The following is a 20136-nucleotide window of genomic DNA, read 5'->3' on the forward strand; positions in this document are numbered from 1 at the left end:
GGGAGGGGTTGCTCACAGGTTTTTGTTGCCTGACTTTCACTGTACAACCTTCCCTAATCTAACTGAGACCTTGTCTAAATCACTGCATTTTACTTGTTTTTGTATGGATCTGGAGTGGTTGATTTACATTTATTTAACGTAACACTAGACTAGTGGCTATAGGTGCCTGGCATAGCCCTTCTTTATGTAACAAGATTCCTCAGTGTTTGGGTAAAGTCCAAATTTTAAAATGAGAAAAGGAAGTAAATTGGACTGGAATAATGTATGCAGATTCCAGTGTCATCAAGGTGCCGTATCTCTAAATCAGCTTCTCTGTTACAGTGTTTTTTCCCCAAACCAATTCAATCACCGAAAAACTTAGAAGTGGCCAGAGTTCCCTGATGGCTTAAGGACATTTAACAGCGATTGTCAGCTTTTTTTAAATATATTTTTATTACTTTTTTCATTTGTCTTAGAAAGAAATATGAAATCTGCATGCAACCTTCTAAATATTTCAAACATTTAAATAGCATATGATAATTTAGCAGTACAGTACATTATACAGAAAGATAATATAGGGAGACTTCCTATAGTTTATTTACAAATGAAAAGGTAGTTTTGTTATTTTAAAAAGAGGAATGCACTGCTTAACATTGAAGTATTACATTCAAAATAATGAATATGTTGTATTGTGACTAAAACATATATAGGTATTTATATGTTTGCCCTATCATATTTTTCATAAAAAGGTACCTTTTAAAGGCTTTTTTTTTTTGTTGCTACAAATCTAGGAAATCATACACAATAGTCTTGAAGCTTAAAATGTCTCAGTACTGAAGTCACAAACTTCCTGTAAGAACTTCAGGTGGAAAAAAAAAAACCAAAAACATTTTCTTAGTAATAAAAATGACCTAGAAATGCTTTCTAATGCGTGAAATGTTAAACGGGCGATACGGTACGCTTCACCTTGCAGCAAGACCTCAAGTCCATTAAAGAAGAGGTACCCAAGTGATATTCATAATCATTTGACAACGTGCGGAGGGACCTCACTTCTGCAGCTACAGCCATGACATTTCGGTGGCATCTTCCCCAGCAAACTCATCTTTGGTCCCCGCTTTGCCTGGCTAAGGTGGAGGCTGCAAACATGACAAACAACCACAGCACCGAAGCTTTCCCACTGTGGAAGGGTGAGGGACACGGCTGTACAACACCTTTACAAACATTACTGTTTGTCTAATGAGCTTATAAAGCTCAATTTGCAATCATAGTGAAGTATGAATGAATAACAATTAAAAAAAACCCCCAACCAAACAACAAAAACAACAACCCCCAAAACAACCTCTTTAAAATGAAAAGCATGAGCTTTCCCAATCTCAGTACAGAGCAGACGGGTATGAAATCTGAAGTGCAACAGATGCGTGTGAAATCTGGAAGCCTTTTGCACGCGGCTATAAAATGTAAAAACTGACCCTTGGTAAAAAGTGCTTTATAATAATATAGAATTTGTGTCTTATGTCTGTGAGAGAGAAATAATCTTCTGCAGAGTCCAGTCCTATGCCAGCCAAGGGAGTCTGCTCCATTCCTCACGCCAATCCCTCTTATTCTTCATAAACCCTAAACAGAAGGAAAGCCAACAGCAAGATGTTTAAACTGTGAACGAAACAACTCCCTTCCAAACAGTAATAATAAAAAAACCCTATAAACAACAGAAAAACAGAAGCCAGATTTTTAGCCTTTGCTTAAGTAAATTGAAAAGTAAGTTACTGACTTCAGCGGTCACTGGATCATTATCCATAAAGCATCTGGGAGGAGGGTTGGACTTTGACACTACCACATCTTGCAGGTGTGTGGGGAGTAACATGCTCTGCTGTGATTATCAGGATACATAAAATGAAGAAATCTGCATCTGCTAATACACTTTAACTACTGGAAACAATCCCTGGCTCATACAAATGATGAAGTATATCATGAGTGTATGTAGCTAATAAATTCACAATAGCTGTTATATTTGGAATAATACTAGACTCTGTTATTTTTTTGGTTTACATTCTGAGAAGACCACTTGACAGTTTTGGTTTGGTTTGTTTTTAAAAATCCTAGTTGTATAGGCTCTCTGGGTGAAAGCAGTCTTCCATGGCATGGGGAAAACTAGGGGCAATGTTGTTTGGGGGGAGAGATTCATGTATGTACTAAATTTGACTTGAAATTCACTGTCTTTTCCTGGGGAGTAGTGCAGTGGGGTTGGCACAGCTGGCACTGAAGGCACCAAGAAATTGTTTATTTATTATGAAGGCTTGGTTTAAATTGGGCTCTCTTAGGTCTGAAATATTCACTCAATGCTGTTCAGCTGCAGATCGCTTGGCTGCCCTGTTTCCCAGTGGTGGGGACCCGCTGGGTGCGATGCAGGGGTGGCATGGTGGGGCAAGGCAAAGCAAGGTAAAACACGCTGCAGCCCTTCTGCATGCCCCAGGCTGGCAGCCAAAGCCTTGGAGATGCTGGGCTCACCGTCCTTCCTCCTCTCCCTGGCAGCAGGGACAGTCTCCCACCCCTGGCTGGACTGCAAGAAAGCCTCGAGCTGACCCTTATTTTGGGCTGTGGAGGAGACGGGAGCTAGTTTGCAGTGCGCAGACCCTGGCCCTCGCAGCCTTGCCTGGGACATCCCTCCTCTCAGCCCACTCAGGTTTCCTGACTGCTCAGGCCTGGGGCTGAGCATCCTTCGTCATCTTAATGACTGCCTTATTAAAAAAAAACCCAAACAAAACAAAAAACCAAGGGAAGGGTGTAAATCTGTGGCTATGCAATAGCCAGGGCTTCCCCACGAGCTCTGTTTATGAAACAGCCGCAGGGAGCTGCCAGGGGGTTGGGGAGGTGGCTGGGGGTCAGCACCCACCACAGCTCGCCCATGGTATCGCCCGTGCCACTGGGCACTGTGGGGCTGTGCTGGAGCTCACGGGCACCCTTAGGCCTGCTGAGAGATGGGGCTTGCTGCTCGCTGGCCTCATTTGAGCTCAGTTTTGGGGAGCAGATTTCCCCTCAGCAGAGGATCAGGATTTGGTGGGACTATAGTGCGTGTGGAGGCTCTTGGTCATGGCTGGAGAGGTGGTAGGAGTTGGGCAGCTCCCCCTAATTACAGATCAGGACATCACCACTGACCATCAGCCCTCAGGAATTCATGTTTCTCATTCTCTCTCTTCCATGTATGACTGATGGCTTGCAAAAAAAAAAAAAAAAAAAAATTTAAAATTTCTCTTTGCAAGGGAGAAAGTGACAGAGATTCTTACCAGCAAGTTAGTGTTTTTCTGGGAGTGATACACTAGTTAAAATTGGCAAATATCTGTGTCATCAGATATTGATGATTTTGAGGTGGTGGGATTAAAGTCTGTGACAGGGCACTCTCTTCCCAGCTCTGCTGACTGGTTTTCTTGTAACTGTGTAAAAGTAATTTAGCTTTTTGTCTTGGCTTTTTACCCATAGAAGGGAAGTGAGTGTATGTAAATAACTGAGAACATCAGCTGATGAATAGTTTAACAGAAAATAATTACTATTTATAGTGGAACAGCCTAATCCTAAAATAGAAGTGAGGGCTGCAGGTGGCAGGAAAGAAATAACATCAAGAACATCCATTTATAACTGTAATTTTGGTAATGAAATACATCCTTCTTGCTGGATAGACCATTTGCAGCGTGTGCGTTTTCCTGGCCTCTCTGTGTCTGAGCGCTGCTGATTGCCCAACTTACCACCAAGATTTTCCCCCTCACCTGTTGAGCAAAATTCATCCTTACCTGCCTTTCTCTTTCCATACTCTGTACCACTTCAGCAGTCTCACTGTGTTTTGGCGTTTGGGGTTTAAGCAGTGCTGCTGCTCTCCTCTCACCCGTGTCCACAGAGTCACGCTGCAAGGCAAGTGAGCACAGGTTATGGGAGTCAGGAGAAATACTGGTCTGTTCCCACTCCAGATAAATGCCAAAATGGGTCAGGGGGCTCTCACCCAGGGGGGCAGCAAAAGGGTTTTCATGGCTTGTGTTTTATGGCAGATACTTGAGTTTATTGTAATAATATTGGAGCAGATCTTCAGCTGTTGTCAATCAGTGCAATATTGTCCACCATTATACGAGGTTGTACCAGATGAAGACTTACCCACTGTTTTTAATCAGTGGGTTTGTTCTGCCTGTCTGTTAGATATTGTCTTTTGAGCTTAATAGCTGATTTAATTAAGGCTTATTCAGGCAACCACAAGGTCTTTGCAGGAAGAGATTCTTCCCTTACACTCAACAATACTGCATCCAAGAGAAAAATATTTTTTCCTTTTTTTAAATACTTGCACGTGGCAGAGTGCCTGTGTACCCAGCAGACTAGCTCTGAGCCCCAGCATGCAGTCCTGGGGGCTTCGGCCCCCTCTGATCACAGGCTGATCCCACTCTCCTTGCCAGCAGCAGCAGCTTAGTCTCCCCTTAATTGTCAGGACAAAGCATGTTGGGAGGCCAAACATGGCAAAAGTCTTCCCATAGTTTTGGGTTTCCTCCTGGAGAGTTTAGTGAAGCCACTGCCAGTTGCTCTGCCACAACTGAGGTGACACGAGAGACCTAGAGCTGCTTCCCAAGAGGCTGGCTTTCTAGAAACGTGAAGACTGCTGTTACTTCTCAGGGCTCAAAATCAAGCAGGTCTTTCACATTTTTCTTATTAACTTTGTGACTTAAAAAAAAACCCAAATAAACACAGTTTTTACTGGAATTATTCATTTTCTGTAAAAACCATCCATAGCAGGGAAACACAGTTTTTAGTTTAACTAAAATATTATCATGGAATTATTTAAACACTGCCAGAAACATGAGTGAAATGATGGCAGAAAATCAGAAATATCTGTGCAATACTGATGGGCTTCTTTTGTGAATTGGTTCAGAAAGGAGTTGTTTATCTTCTAACACAAGAAAAAGTGCCAAGTAAACTTCCTCAGCTCATGGCCCCTGGCGCAGAGGGGATGTGCCTGACTGGAAGTGAAACACTGCATGTTGCCTGCATGAGCTCAGTAAAGGGTCTCACCACGTTTCTTATTTCAGTGGTATACAAGGTGCTCCAATAGTTCTTTCCGTTCAGTTAACTTTCTTCTCTGCTCCACCTCCATCAGGCGTGAGCTAAAGTCACAAAAAGATAAGCTGTAACTTTTGGGCTGTTTTCTGGGAAGCAGTGGAAGGCCTCCAAGAGCTTCTCTGACTGCAGACCTTGGAAAGGGAAGGGTCCCTACTAAAACCAGTGGACTGTCTCTGCTCTAAGGGTGTTCTGAGCCAACCCCTCTGGGCATCAGCATGTGTGTGAGAAGGGGAGTTTTCCCACAGCTTTGAATGGGGGTGGAACCAAACCTTCATTGAAGGCACAAGGCATACAAATTTTAAGGGACTTGAGGTCAGCATGAAGTTTCTCCATCCAGCAACCACTTTTTTGGCTCTGCCATTTGCACTGACTGATGCCAGACCTTGGCTTGAGTTTCTCCTTTGACAGGCCAGGGAAGGTATTTCCAGAAAGTGATGGACAAGCTGAATTGCAGGAGGAGAGAAGCAAGAGTGCCTCTGAAAAACATCAAGCCCTACATTTGCACCAGAAGCAGAGAAGGACCATTCTATATTTAATACACCCTGAAGTCTAAGGAGGAGGAGATGCATGGTTTGCTTCTCAGGTGAACAACCAGGGCTTTTCTCAGGCTGAGATGTGTTGCTTTGACACCACATGTAGGTTTTCTGCTTTGATGCTGGAGGCTGGACAGCACTGGAGATGTTCCCAAGGCAGTCCCGTGGTCCTCTGTGGCTCCTATGCACTCCCTGGTGCTGTAGGCACAGGGTTCAGTGGTAGCATTTTGGGGCACCCTGAGGTGACCTGGCCCTGCTCTTGGGGATGCTGGTCCAGCAGACTTGGGGGGATGTGCCTAAGAAGAGGTGCTGTGGGAGCTGGTACCCTGAGCGAGGAGCTGTCTGGATGGGCTGCAAGAAGATGTTGAGAGGGATAGAGAAGAGACCGAAGCACCAGAACTTACACCTCCAGTGGGATTTGAGACATGAGCTTGCTCCAAGGGTGTGTGCTGAGCTGTCCCTTAGCTGCCCCGGGCTTGGTGGCTGGAACCTTACCCACAGTGTCTGAGGGTTCCTGTGCCAAAATCCTCCCTGGTACATCTATGCCTCCAGGGCTGGGATGAGCACCCCTGTGTCAGTCTGTGACCCCCAGCACCTCATGCCCCCACATATCATCTGCAGGGATGGGGGGATGCACCTCTGCCCCCAAACACCCTGTCCCCAGGGCCACAAGGGTCCTGGCTCTGGTCCTTTCATCCCAGGCTGGTGCAGGGACTGCCCTCCACCTCGGCGTCCCTTGAGAAAGGCTCCCAGCAGTGCCTGGTTCCCATCAGCTGTTCTCACCCCATCACATCCCCCCTCTTTGGGATGGGGCAATATGTGGAAAGGGGTTGGATCCTTTCAGGCAGAAAGAGTTAAACCTCCCTCCTGTCTTCCTCTGCTTTTCCTCATTCTGGGAGACAGATACACCCACAATTACTGCAAGATGTACCGTGAATCTTGATAAGTTTTGACTAGACTGAGGACATCTCTTACCCTGTACCACAGCTCTGCTGGGGGGGTTATGGTCAAAGATTAAATTCCTTCCTAAACTGCACCCCCATACCACCTACTTCTCTGCCAAACATCATTTATATCATGCTTCTGCTATATGAAAAGATACAAGAGCTTTTGAAGAGGGCAGGAGGGGACCCAGCTTCGACAACTCATTTTAAATGATCACTGCAGCAACAAAAACTCAGTGGCAGGAATTTAGCTCTTCTGTGCCTTGTCCAGAGACTCCCGGATCAATTGGTTCTCAGAATATTAATTTCAGTTTGCTTTCAGTGCTGACTCCAGACTGCATTAGGGTAGCTGGAAAGGCAGTGTCGGCAGCGGGTCAGCCCTGCCTGCCCTGCAGGCAGCAGCCGTGATGGGAGAGCGATGGGACAGCTCTGTCCCTGCTCTGTCCCCGCAGCAAAGCCTGGGCAACCCTCCCAGCTTGAATTGTGTTGCTCGGCATCTGCATTGCTATCCAGCTGGGAAAGCAACCGCTCGTGCACAGCGTTCCAGCTTTCCTGACTTTCTGATCGGAAGTGAAATGTTGCATTCATGAGATTTATTTTATACCCCCCAGCCACCAGCTGCTTTCGGGTAAATGCCTGCAGTGGGATGTGAAGAGTTAGTGCTCTACACTGTCGTTTTGCTATTGAAAGGTCAAAGCAACCAAAGTAAAGCTGCAAGGAACTGATTCAGGCAGTGATGCTCTGCAAGCATTTTTCTGTTCAGGTCCCATCAGCTGATTAAGGCTTCAAAGAGGTGGGTCTGGTGTTCCCCGAGCTAAGTATTTCTCGCAGTGATGCTGGTGTAAATCTGGAGGAAGCCTAAGGAAGATTGGCTCTCCATTCCTCCTCCATACGCCCTCCGCTGAGTTCAGAGAGCCGTTTCTGCATGGGCAGGATCGGGCTCCTGTGGTATCTCCTTGTTTGTGCCAGTCTAATGGGCAGGATTTGGCCCTGTGGGCATTACAGAGTGCCAGAGGTGGTACATGGCTTGGCAGGACAGGATTCAGATCCTGCTGTTAAAGCACCTTTCTAAGATGAAGTGAATGGCAAATCAGTCCTTGGTGTTCTGGGGGTGTGTTGGCTCTTGGGACCCTTTTTGCTCCTCTTAAGTGGCAGAGAGGCTCGGTACAGTCTTCTGGGCTGATCTGCCCTTCTGGTTCTTATCCAGCCCCCACGTGCTGGTTGGATGGTGCTTTGTCGGGGGAGTTTTAAGATATCCAAACCAGCACAGAAACAAACCCACAATCCACCCATATTTAAAATCTAAAAAACCCCTCCTTTTGAGGCAGTCACCAGAGATGTCAGAAATCCCCATACCTGCCTCAGTTCGGTGAGTCACTACATCACTTTGAGATTTCCTGGCAGCGTTGGTCACAGCTTGCAGTGAGACGGGGAGGAAAGCGTTTCCTTACATGCTAGGTAATCCCATCGAATGCAAGGGGGTGGCTCTGGTACAACGCAGGCAAAAATCTGACTCTGGTTGGGATAACTCTTCCTTGGAGAAACCACCATGGAACAAACTCTGCTCGTGTTCTTATTCTGCATGCCCAGAATAACTTCAGTAAATAGTTCTGGATTTTACATCAGGCAGCTTGGAGTAGGATTTGTCCCTATCTTCATTTGAACTAATGATTATCCTTTTATCACTACCTGTTCTGTAAATATTTCTTTGAGCAACAAAAAAATTGTGTTGAAAAATAATAGCTGGGTTTCGGTCAGAACTGCACATTTTATTGCATCTGATAGTGCAAACGACTATTCCCAGAAATTTGCATGCCAGGGCATGAGAAAAACAAAGAACAAAGAAGGAACTTGCAGTGTAAGGTAAAGCAATTCAGCTGATAGGGAAACAGAAAGCAATAAATGAAGGAAAACTTACATAATCATCTCTTCCACGCAAAACGGGTACCTCGGTTTTATTTCCAGCTTCCGTACGTTAGAGAATCTTATTTTAGGACCCTTTCTTGAACATTTGCACTTTACGCCTACAAGAGAAAGCATTTTCTCATGTGCCTGCAAAGCCTCCTGCATACCAAGCGTCCCTTCCCCGCCAGCCTCCGTGCGCACACAAACTTCACTTGGGTCTTTCGAGCCTCGGTGGGAAAAGCTGTATTTTGTAATGGTGTTGAGCTTAAAAAAAAGTGATATTTTCTTTGCTATATCCCAGGAAAAGGTAGTGACTCTCTGGGAAATATGGCTTAGAGCACTATATAGGTTCTGAAGCTTAGTAAATAGGGGAGCTTTTTAAAGTGCACCTGCTGTGATTAAATGTATTTAACAAAAGGAAATGAAAGACTTAGAACTCACTTTGAACCGAGCAAGCAGACGCACATCTCTGCTACTTTCTCATTCACTCGCATCTCTCTTGGACTTTGTAGGACTTTGTCATTTCTCCTCGCACGGATGCTGTGGTGTATTCACAGCCAGACAAAAGTGAGGGTTTTTTTTTAACCATCACTTCTGTGCACAGCAGAAAATGCGCCCTGGCACGCTCGGTGGAATTCGTGCCACCACATCAGATCCAGCTCTGCTCTGTTTTCTCTATGAAAACCACTCTCAGTTTCGAAGGAGATATTTGAGCTGTATTCCTGAATAAGGGAGAACACGGAGTGACCTCCCACGCTGTGAGCTGGGGCTATTTGTCTAGCGAGGAAGACACAACTTTGTCGCGTGTATTTTACCTCTACTTCCACCTTTAAAAAACTCGCCACTACCTTACCCCGCAGATGCAATACACCTCTTCTCCTAACACGCGGGGGACAGCTAAATCCAGCTCAAGGGCTAGCGAGAAGCAAATAAAAATTACTGGAAAAACAACCCCCTGGAAAAGAGGTTTACGTGGGAATAAGCAGAATAAACCAACTTACCTTCTGCGCTGGCAAAGCACATGGCGATGAACAGCAGAAGCAAAGCTGCTGTCAGGAGCTTCATGGTGAGGCAGCAGGTACCTAAAGAGACGCCGGGGATTTTCAGGGGTTTGCTCGCTTCGGGCTCGTCCCCCCGATCCCCCTTGTCCCCGGGGCTGGATGTCACCGGGGAGAGGCCAGCAAAGAGCGGCGGTGCTGCTGCCCGGTCGCTGCCTGCGCTCTGCCTGCTGCTGCCTGCGCGCTGCCTGCGCTCTGCCGCTTTCCTCCCCTTGTCCTCTTTAAAACAGCTCCCGCTGCCCTTGCTCCCGGCTCATTTATATGCAGAGCAACTCCACGGCTCCCTCCGCTTCCTCAGCCCCGCCGGGGAGGGAGGGGACCGGCACCCCGCGGCCGCTCCTGTCCCAGGGGGGACCGACCTCCCCCCCCCCCGCCCCGAGCATCCCGGGGGTGGGAGCGCAGGCGGTGGGGCGGCTGCTCCTCCTGCCCCTGCCCAACGGGGACATTTCTCAGCAGAAGGAGGTCTGCTGGAGGGGGGGGGGTGGGTGTTATTTGTATGAATGGGGGTGCTAGGTGGAAAACACCCCGCTTTTGAGCGTTCCAGGGAAGCCCGCGCTCCCAGAAATTCCCGTGCACCTTGGAAATGAGATTTGGAGAAGTCTCACCTGGGAAGGGGTGGCACCCATTGACTTTAATATGGTTTTTCTAGCTTTAACAGGCTTCTAAATCTATAGGAAAGCTTAGTGAATTAAATGGGAAATAAAGTATTCCTAAGAGCATTGTTAGGTGGGTTTAGCATGTGGAATGTTTCAGGAAATAAGATCAATTTACGGTTGCTTTAACGAACACTCCAATGTTCTGCTCCGTGAAGAACAGGGTAGCAAGACGCAGGAACTTCATGGATGTAAATACATGTTCCCGCTCCCTGGCAGAGTCTGTTTCTGATTTCAGTAACAGCTAAAATAGCATCTTTAAAATCCAGATTCTGGATTTTTGCCTGAAATGGGTGAAGATCAGAGTCGGGTCTCTAATCTCTTTCGTAGTGCTGAATTCAAAACACGTTGCAGATAAACGCCTCTGCTGATCCCCGGTTCATCTCAGCCCCTCGCCCAGCACACCGCTGCCCACGCTCCCCACCGCACACCCAGCCCCGTTATTAAAACCGACTGAAACCAGCCATCCTGCCAGTTCAGGCAGCGCTTGGGAAGGACACGCCATGCACTCCCAGCTCCGCTTGCATTTTAAGTTTCCCACATGGCTTCGTTCCTGCCGGCTCCCATTGGCAGCCGCCATCCCCGCCGCGTTCCCGGCCTGGGTGTTGGCAGGCTGCGAGTACAGCCCTACCACACACAGCCTGCACGTTGCGCACAGGCAGCGCAGGCAGCTGCCTTGTTCCTGGCCCTGGGTTTCATGCGAGACGTGCCGACACGCCGGGAACAGCCTGCCTCCACTGCCGGCTCGCCGCTGCCCTGCATGGGATGGGGGAGCAGGGGTGGGTGGCTGACGTGGCAGGGAGCTTTTGGGGTGAAAGACCCGTTCCTGGACAGGCTTGTGCGGCTGCAGCTGGTGTAATGGGGTGATGGGGGAAGATGGTGTGATAATTTTTGTTATGCTTTGGACATTTGTGCTGCACGGGTCTAAAGCAGCCCCTGAGGCTCTCATTGCTCGGGAGGTTTTGGGGTGTGTGTTATTAAATGCCAACAGGACTAAAGAGAGAGGTTTGTTCTACAGCCTGGTGATAAAAATGGGTATCTGACATATGGCAGGTCTCGGTTCAAACCTTTGAAATAAATTGTCATTATCCAATTCCTTATATGAGAAAGAAAAATACTGTGGGAGAGTACAAAAGGCTCATTTCAGGGTTACTATCAGCTGGGTGGTGAAGATGCTCGCTGGGCACCGGGGAGAGCTGGCTTAAACTGATCCACATCCCATCCAGGGCTGTAATCCTGCCCTGCTGCAGCTCAGGGTAATTCCCTCCTTGCAGCCTCCTCCCCACCGTGTGCAGGAGCAGTCTCGGGAGGAACTGTGGGAAGGGAAAGCCATTTCCCTCCCCCTCTGCTAATAAAAATTTGGGTGCAGCTTCAGCTGACTGCAATTTGAACTTCCCCCACACCAGGAAACTTGTGTATAGGCTGGAGAAAAACTGAAGGAAATTCTCGAGCTTTCCAGAAGCGAATCCCTTCTTCTTGTGTGACTCTTGCTCATGTTGAAAGAGCCAAGCTTCTTAGCTTTTGAATAAGCAAAGTGCTGCTTTAGTTCCAATTTACAAGTAGAAATGGATGTATTTGAGGTATGTGTGTAAATACGGTAACTGCTCACTATGCGCCTGAGCGGTTTGGTGCCTTTATGCCAAGTGCTGGCTTTGATAGTAATTATTTCTGAGAGCTCAAAAGGTGTCTCTTGCCTGGTGTGACAGATTTTGGTGGCCATGTACAGCTGTCTCTGACACCTGCTCCATCTCAAAATGACAATCACAGAAGAGGAAGTTTTAGCAAAGGATTTGAGGCAAAGGAAACATATATGGAATTCACCACTGTCTGCCCCAAAAGAAACCCTGATAATCCAGATATATTTTCTTTGTGCAAGCATATGCTGAGCTGCTCAGCATACGCAGACCTGCTAAGCCTCAGCAAACGTGTTTCGGCAAGCAGCCGGTGTTTGACGTGGCTGGGGAGGGCTGTGCTGGGCGAGCTGTGGGGTGAGTGCCGGTCAAAGCATCCATTTCAGCCCTCACAAAGCCGCTCGGTCACATTGTAATTAATCAGGGCTTGGGTTTTGCCCCCCACAAAAGAGGTGTTTGGGACCAGGCATAGTCATCAAGGTCTAGCTGTTGTCCTCAGCTCTGCAGATGGGATGTGCTCAGAGAGCCGTGCCCGTCCCCAGGGGAGCATAGCCATACCTGTGTACAGAGCGTATCACCCGCTTTCTCGGGCTAATTAGAGGGGCATTGTTGCTGGTGAAAGGTCTGTCATTTCGTCTCATTAACTATTCCTTTCAGCTCTCTGCCCCAGCGTAAGGCTCCCTGGCAAACCAAGGGTGAAGCCTGACCTTGTCTCTGAGGGTAAGACCTAGTGGGACCAGTGGCAATTTGCCACCCCCAGGAGGGTGGTTTGCAGCACAGAGGGCAGGCATCAGTGGTTGTGTCCTCCTAAAATAAGAAAGAAGAATTTTAGAAATGGGATTATCATTTGAAGCAAAATCTTCACCATTTTTGACCACCTGGAAGCAGAAATCTTCCAAGGTGAGCACAATATGTAGCTGAGCTGGAGCAAAACCATTTGCACTTTAAGACACAGAGACAAACCCCAAATGCATGCCATCCTTTGAAGGGGGGGCTGTTGGAACAGAGAGGCTCACCCCCAAAATAAATAGTGTCAGTGTGAAAATGGGAGGGCTCCAGATGAGCCTTTGGGTCTACCAGGGAAAGGACACTTGTGTCTTTATGCCAAAACAAGATTTGGATAGGGTCTGTACCCTGACCTGTCCTCAGGTGAGGCTTTTCCTCCTGCTGTGGGCACGCACGGCATCCTAAGCCACCACACAGAGAGAGTCCCTTAGATATTTCTCTGCATCCCAAGCACCAGAAGATACACAATTGTTACCATTATTAGAAATATTTCAGCGTCGCTGGTTTTGGTTATGCTGGTTATTCCAAATGCGGGGTGAGCTACAATCTGGATTAACTGTCCTTCAAAATGTTGTAACGTTTCATACAAGGAAGATGAAAATGCCAGTCGTCATGAGAAATCTTTGTGAAATGGGCATGAAACTGAAGTTACTTTTTGCTGTTGAGGCAAACTGATGTGAATGGCTCATCTGAGTTTAATGTATAAGAATATCCCAAGCAACTCGTCAAGGAGAAGATTAAACATTTGAAGTGACGTGACATAATCCCTGCATATCATGTCAGGAATTTGGGTGAGGAATTAGATTTAAACGCTCATGAGAATATTCAGCATTAAGGTGGAGGTGCACAGATGAGATGCATGTTGTATGTAGCTTTTTTTCCCGAGTGCTACACTTCATTTTTTTTTTTTTTATGCCTTTTTGGTGTTGTAACCGTTTTGTGTTCAGTACCAGATGCAATGTGTTTTATGGGAGAGATGGTGTGAGCCTCCTGCAGTGCACGAGCCCTCAGCCCTTGCAACAGAGCAAATACAAAACTCAATCTCAAGCTTGAAGTGAGGGGAGAATTGCCTCAGATTTTGGGAGGGTGTCGCAAGCCTGCTCCCGCGGTGCTGTCCTTAGTCAGCGGAGGATGTGCTACAGGCTGTGGTCAAGTCCGTGTTTTCACCTTTAACTCTAAATGACCTTTTCCTTTCCTCAATAGCCCTGAACAGTAGATGTGTCATCCTTGCATGCGTTTGTCTATCGTAAGTTGAAAGTCAAAGCTTTGGATTTCATCTTCAGTCTCTGGAAACATGAAACATATTTCAGGGAAAACAGCTGTGTTCCCTTCTGTGGAGTTTCACAACGGATGAATTCTGCAAAATAAGGCTTGTATTGTTGTTGCAGTCGCTACTTTCTTTTGATATTTTCCTTTTATTTTTATTTCCATGATGAGATTAAATTCTAGACACTGCTCCTTCTCTTGGGAATAGTTTTAAGGCAGCTTTCTTCATAGACTTAAATTATTCACCAAGAAGGATTTTTTGCTGAGATGAGAATGAGTAGGTTGGATCTGGGACTGTTGTCATGGCTTGGAGCTCTTTGAAGCTCTTTGTCATGAATCATTAAAAAGGGCTGCAATAACATGGCAAAACAGAGAACCGGCTCTTTGTGTAGGTGATCTGAGAATCACCTTTAGATATGCACAAAAGGATTAATCCTGCCTGTGGCCTTTTATGTTGAGAAAATAGTAAGTTGTGTTTAATTTCCTACTGACTCATTTCCTTGCGTGCTACAACTTACCATTGGTTTTCACATGCAAGTACGGTTTACACTTTATACAGTTTTCTTAATAAGCATCTAAGCTGAGAACGGTCACAGGTATTTATTTTGTGTTTAATCACACAACGAGTTGGATGGCTTTTTTGCTCTCCACCCCGATGCTTGCTATAGTGTAGAGGGAATGATGCAAAGGAAAGAAAGGCAATTTGTTTGATCTGACTCAACCACGTTCCCGATAGCGCTGGCCACAGCCCTGAGAAATCTCCATGGTGTTGGGTGGGATGAGAGCTGCTTGGGACACGGATGGGGACGGTGTCAGCCCTGTTCTCGTCATTGTGTTCTCCGTTTCTCAATTGTTTTTTAATCCTTGGTGTTGGACTGAGAGAGCTTGGGTGAGGGTGCTGCGTTACTCCCCAGACGTGCGTTTAGAACATTACACCAGCTGAATAACACAAGGGCAATTGGATGGAAAACCTTTCTTATTGCCCCAGGACTGGAAACAAATTGTGCTATCCTGATTTGCTCATCACATCTCTTTTTGTGTGGGGGTAGTTTTGGGTAATCTGCGGGTGCCAACTTTCCAGATGAAAGGCTTTTGGGAAGAATAGGGTGTTACTATATGTAATAAACTACAGGCAGCCTCTCCCTGTGCTATTAATGCCACTTCTCTGAAAAGAAGTGGCTCCTGCTGCCCAACCCATTCACATTCAAAAGCCTGGGGAATCTGAAAAGCCAACCACAAGGTGTTTTATTTTTGCAAGAGAATAAGACCAAAGGAGATCAGCACTTGAATGGTTTCTAATCCAGTCTCAGGTGAGCTCTTACTGAGATGGAGGGTTGTGGCAGCAAGAACCACAAACGTTCAGGCATGAGAAAACCCATTTCTGATGTTTCCTTTTCACAGCTCGGCAGAGCTGGGCATAATTTCAAACCCTTTTAGGGATGCGGAAACGTGCTTCAGCATCTTCCGTGGGGACTCAGCACGTCCACCATCAGCACTGGTCCCCATGGGATGGAAGGGCTGGAGAGCATGAGCCAGCAGCAGCTGCCCACATTGGTTTTATGGCCTTAATTCAAGGCAACTTAGGTTGTGAGGGAGAGGGCAGCGGTGCTTTGAACCATTTGTGGTGTAAGGGGCTATTTACCATGAGTTACAGTGGCAGGAATAGTGTCTGTGTGCCCTGTTGGCACCCTGGACGGAGGTGCAGTGCCTGGTGGCCAACAACCACTGCAGTGGTGACAGCGTGGTGTCAGCCTTATGCCATTGGGTGTGGTGGCAGGGACACATGCAGCTATTTGAGGTCTTTTTCAAAGCCCCGGAGGTGCAGGGCTTTTCTGTTGTCTTTCAGGAGGGCTTTTGCATCGAAAAAGATGAAAACATCAAATGTTTCATACATGTAAAATTGCAGAAGCAGAGCCATACAGCGGGGGTCAGGTCCACCTCACTGCTGCCCTCCCTGCCTGCCTGCTGCCTGCCTGCCCTCCTCTCCTTGCTGGGGGGTCGTTCAGGTCTCCCCATGCTCTGCAACTCTCTCCACAGGTTCCCCACCTGCACAAACCCCCTTTGCAAGGCCACCCTGTGTTGTCTCCATGCCAGGAGCACCTCATGGCCTGGTCCATGTCCTGGCTAGTGGCATCCAGGCCAGGAGCTGCCCCAGGGACCCCACATATGAGAGAATGACTAGGAAGGGGATGATGTCCTAGCTAGGAAGAGGCAATGACTATCATCATGTGCTTTATGGTTATTCTGTCTCTGGTGGCTCCTGGCTTCTTTTTTTGGTCTTGTGGCTTCATATTTCCCAAAAAAACCATCCTCAAAACTCTGTGGGGGTGTGAATACAGCACTCAACGGAGGGTCTCCTCTGCAGACTTTGGGAGGTTTCTTTTCGAGCGTGCTCCTGGGTTAACTGTGAGCTGATTACACTTGCCCAGTAACCACAGCAACAAAACTCCCCAGAACTGAGAATTAAAGCCATTAGATAAAAATGCCCATAATTTAGAGTGATTAGTATGGAAGTAGATAATCTCATGGCATCTCCTGTGATGGCAGGCAGATGAAGGGGGCAGGAGTGCTGTGGAGCAATCGGAGGTGGGTGCACACGGGCGTGGGAATGCCAGGACCAAGCACTGTGGTGGCACTGAGTCTGGCTTGGGCATGAAGCCACAGCATCTGTAGGTGCCTATGGGGCTCTGCAGGATTTCTCCCACCCCCTTAGTGCTTTCTGTAATGTGCAAAAAGCCCTTGCAAGCTTAATGAAGCCCTATCTCCTGCAGACAGGATGGGTGCTCCCCACCCCTGTTCGTTTTCTGCTGAACTGTGTGTTAGTAATGATGGGAATTTTTCATATGCTGATTTTTTTCCCCCCTTGGGATAGAAAACATATGTAATGTCTTTAAAAATAAATAAAATGAATGGTGTAACAATGCAGACTTTGAATATTTGATGGAAGATTAGTAGGCTGCAATCAATCATAAAATGAGTTTTTTCTTCTGAGTAATAAATATGATAATTATTTTATCTACAGAGATAAAAGCTTAATTGCCATAGCACTTGGGGGTGTGTGTGTGTGTTATAGTTGCTCTTCCCAGTTTTCCTAAGAAAATCAATTCATTCTGCAAATAAAACCACTGACATTTGTGCAAGCAAACCAAGCGGTGTTTCTCCCGGCACAGCCCAAGCCTGGCTGCAGTTAAGACTCTTCTCTCCACATCTTCCACCTCCCCCTGTCCGAAGGGTTCTGCAGCATCCCCCGAAGGGCTCTGCACCTTTCCTGGCAGTGGTATAATCAGTAAGGGTTTGGTGAAGAGTGCCTCACCGCTCTGAGCCCTTCTCAGGTTGGATTTGCCCACTTGTCACAGGTTTTCCACCTGGTTGCATGCTCAAGTGTGACTCCTCCACGCCGCCCATGTCTTCTTCCTGTGTGGTCTGGGTGGGCTGCATAAAAGCCAGGCCAAGCACTTCACAGCCCAGTTTGTCAGCAAATACTCTTAAGTCCATCACTCCCTAAAAGCACAGTGGTTTGGCCAGACTTGCAGATCATCACGGGGTGAGACCAGGAAGGGAAACAGCAGTGGCCACTGTGCAGCATCCCCCTCCTCGCTGCATCCTGGTAACCCCCTTCTGCCTGGCCGGTGCTGAGGGTGCCTACACCAAGAATAGCTAAAGCACATAAAATTCACCCTGTGCCTTACTTCACTGCCATATCCCTGAGTAGGTACATGTGAGCTTTTTATTTTTTTTTTATTAATAATCCAAAAAAATCACACAAGGGTGGCACATTGGAGAACTGATGTGGTGAAGAAGCACTGTTTTTTGTTGTTGCAATCAAATGAGAAATCAGCCAGAGAACAAGGCAGGGCTGATAAAATCTATAAATGTCAAACGCAATGATGTCATGGGGCTGTGCATCAGCAGCAGGACTGGGACAGGGACTGGCAAACTGGTGGTGCAGCCTCTGCTCTCTGCGAGCCACCTTAGGTGTCTCTCCCAAATTCAGTGCTTTGCCGCTTTCACTCTTGGGGACAAAAATATGTCCGGCTCATGATTCTTTTCAAAGGCCTTTGGCAGCCTCTCCTGGCAGTTGGCTGTTTCTGAAAAGGCAGGCAGTTGTTGCTAAAGCGATTTGGAAGCAGAAGTGGTGCTCTGGAGCCCTAACGCTGCAGGAGAGGGTTAGTGCCCAAGGTTGTCCCCATTGTGGATGGGGCTGGCTTTGGGCTAGCAGCTCATCTTTGGAAGGAGAAGCTGGGAGGCTTGTGGGTGTGCTGTACCTCTCTGTCCTTCCCTTCATCCCCTGTGTTGGAGCATCGCTCTGTCCCCAGGAAAATTTTGGAGAAAGTCAGCAGCCAGCACTTCTCTGGGTACGTGCTAAGGATTATGCAAGTATCTGTCCCACTCCTGAGAGCTCCCCAGATCTCAGTGGCTTGAAAGAGAAGTTTCAGAGCAGCTGAATTTTACAAAGTGGATGTGGCTTCATGGATGCTCTCTGAGATTAGGGTACCTAAGAGTTAATGTGAATTTCAATCAAGACATTAAGGGCAGAGGGAAAACAGATTAGCCGTCCTCTTGCTTTGCTCTATAAGATGAGACAATGAGAGAATGTGATGAGATCAATGGAAAAATAAAAGGAAATGAGAAATCAAAGGAAATGCTGCTTTACAGGTTATTTCATATGGTGAATTGGGAAATTTTCCCTTCAGGGGATCAAATACTCTCTTATATTTTTAACAGAGCTGGGTAACTCATGACTGCAAAGATGAAACCCGTGATAGAGGCTGATCCCCTGCAGGGATTCAGAAGGAAATGATCCATTTCAGGTACAAGCGGTGGGACGCTACTGGATGTCCCCTCCCTTGGTGCTCTTCAGAAACCATGCAGAGCCATGGCATCTGCCAGAGCGCAGCTTCCTGCAGGGTTTGAGATCCAGGTTATCGGAGCTGTGAGTCCAGAAACATGATAACAGGTACATCAAATGATCCATATCAGCATCTCACAGAAGTTGAGCTGCATGTACCTTCCTTCTCCAGGCCCGTTAACAAAGCAGCATTGCAGATGCTCAAAACCGAGATAGAGAGAAGGATTTCCATCCTTCCCTTTCAACATTTCTGGCGTCACAGTCCTCATGCCTTTAACCAGATCCTTTCTGGGACTTCACATTTTCTGTGGCTTTGGCATTTCGTGTCCTAACCAACTTGCCCTTAGAGAAAGAAGCACTTTCCATGAGGCCTCATCCCCAGCAGTAGCTCTGCTGCCCACATTTCCCTGGGGGCCAGATGTGGTTTTGTTTCTTCTTCTAAAGCAGATTTCTGTGCCCACTCCATTGCTCTGGGGCATCGCTGTGCTGTGCATGTGTCGTACACTCCCACAGCTGCTTCTGCAACCACCAAACCTCTGCCCAGCTGGAAATCAATGTGAAAAGTCTTGCACTGGAGACTGAAAAAATAATCTCCATGTTTTCAGGTAGAGGGGTGGTTGCCCTGTCCTTTTGGCACCAGCAGTCAGTGGTTGGTGATGGGTGCGTGAAGATTCAAGGTTTTTGCAGCCGCATGCTGCTGCCAAAGCCACCTCCTCTCCGTGTGAGCACAAACAATCTAGTTTTGCTCCTGCCCTGATGTACAAGTCTGAAGTTTTAACCCGCTGGTTGGTAGCGGGCAAGTGCTGCCAGAGGCCAAAATGAATGATTTATATTTGTGCTACTGTCATAGTTCCTTAAGACTGAGGTCCCTCTGATTAACTCCTTCACTTTCATAAATTCTTCATTAGGATTTGTATCTCTGGTGCTTTGCATATGTTTGCCAGTGATATCAGCTAGATTAGGCATGATTTCCCTTCCAGGTGTCTCAGTGGGCTTTTCTTTTCCCTTAGCAATGACTTTGGCCACACCATGCAGCATCTCTTCCCCTTGCCATAGTGAACTTTCCACAGATATGGGACTTTGATGACAGAGGAGCCACATTTTAGCAGTAAGAATACCTCAACTTCAACAACAGGCAGTTAAAGCTCCAAAACTGAAACTCTCCACATATGCAGAGAACAACATGAAAAAGCTTTTAAACAACATTGCTCTCCGTGTCTGCGAGTGGTGGGTGCCAGCAGAAAGGAGGCCAGCTCCAAACAATCCCAGCCTTGCCCCATGCTCAGCTTCCAGCGTTTGAACGTGTTTTGTTTTGATATCTTATACTTGGGATATTCTGTTCTCTCTAATTGCATTTAGTGCCTGGCTTGGGAAAGGCTGTTCTGCTGCGAATGCAGCTGTGCCCCTGCTCCCCGCGCAGCCCACCCCTTCGCTCCGAAGCTGT

At 47.2% G+C, this 20136-nt stretch overlaps 1 protein-coding gene across 1 annotated transcript; it reads right to left on the reverse strand.

Annotated features, from left to right (window-relative positions):
* Nucleotides 1–405: 405 nt before the first annotated feature.
* Nucleotides 406–9740, reverse strand: CXCL14 (C-X-C motif chemokine ligand 14). Its single transcript, XM_074838312.1, has 4 exons — nucleotides 9451–9740; nucleotides 8463–8568; nucleotides 3762–3872; nucleotides 406–1593 (listed from the first exon to the last, which is right to left on the reverse strand). Exons 1-4 carry the CDS (start codon nucleotides 9512–9514, stop codon nucleotides 1578–1580), a joined length of 297 nt encoding a protein of 98 aa, XP_074694413.1. The 5' UTR covers nucleotides 9515–9740; the 3' UTR covers nucleotides 406–1577.
* Nucleotides 9741–20136: the final 10396 nt, after the last annotated feature.

This window comes from Strix aluco, chromosome 13 (genome assembly GCF_031877795.1).
Source record: "Strix aluco isolate bStrAlu1 chromosome 13, bStrAlu1.hap1, whole genome shotgun sequence".
In the NCBI taxonomy this organism is placed as follows: domain Eukaryota; kingdom Metazoa; phylum Chordata; class Aves; order Strigiformes; family Strigidae; genus Strix; species Strix aluco.

What these genes read in the sequence shown, in the direction of transcription:
- CXCL14 (XM_074838312.1), bottom strand. Translation starts at nt 9,514, where the DNA reads ATGAAGCTCCTGACAGCAGCTTTGCTTCTGCTGTTCATCGCCATGTGC. An exon ending in GTGCTTTGCCAGCGCAGAAG is followed by an intron (nt 8,569 to 9,450) that starts GTAAGTTGGTTT and finishes TTTCTCTTGTAG; the next exon opens with GCGTAAAGTGCAAATGTTCA. An exon ending in TGCGTGGAAGAGATGATTAT is followed by an intron (nt 3,873 to 8,462) that starts GTAAGTTTTCCT and finishes CTTGCCTTGCAG; the next exon opens with CGTGACTCTGTGGACACGGG.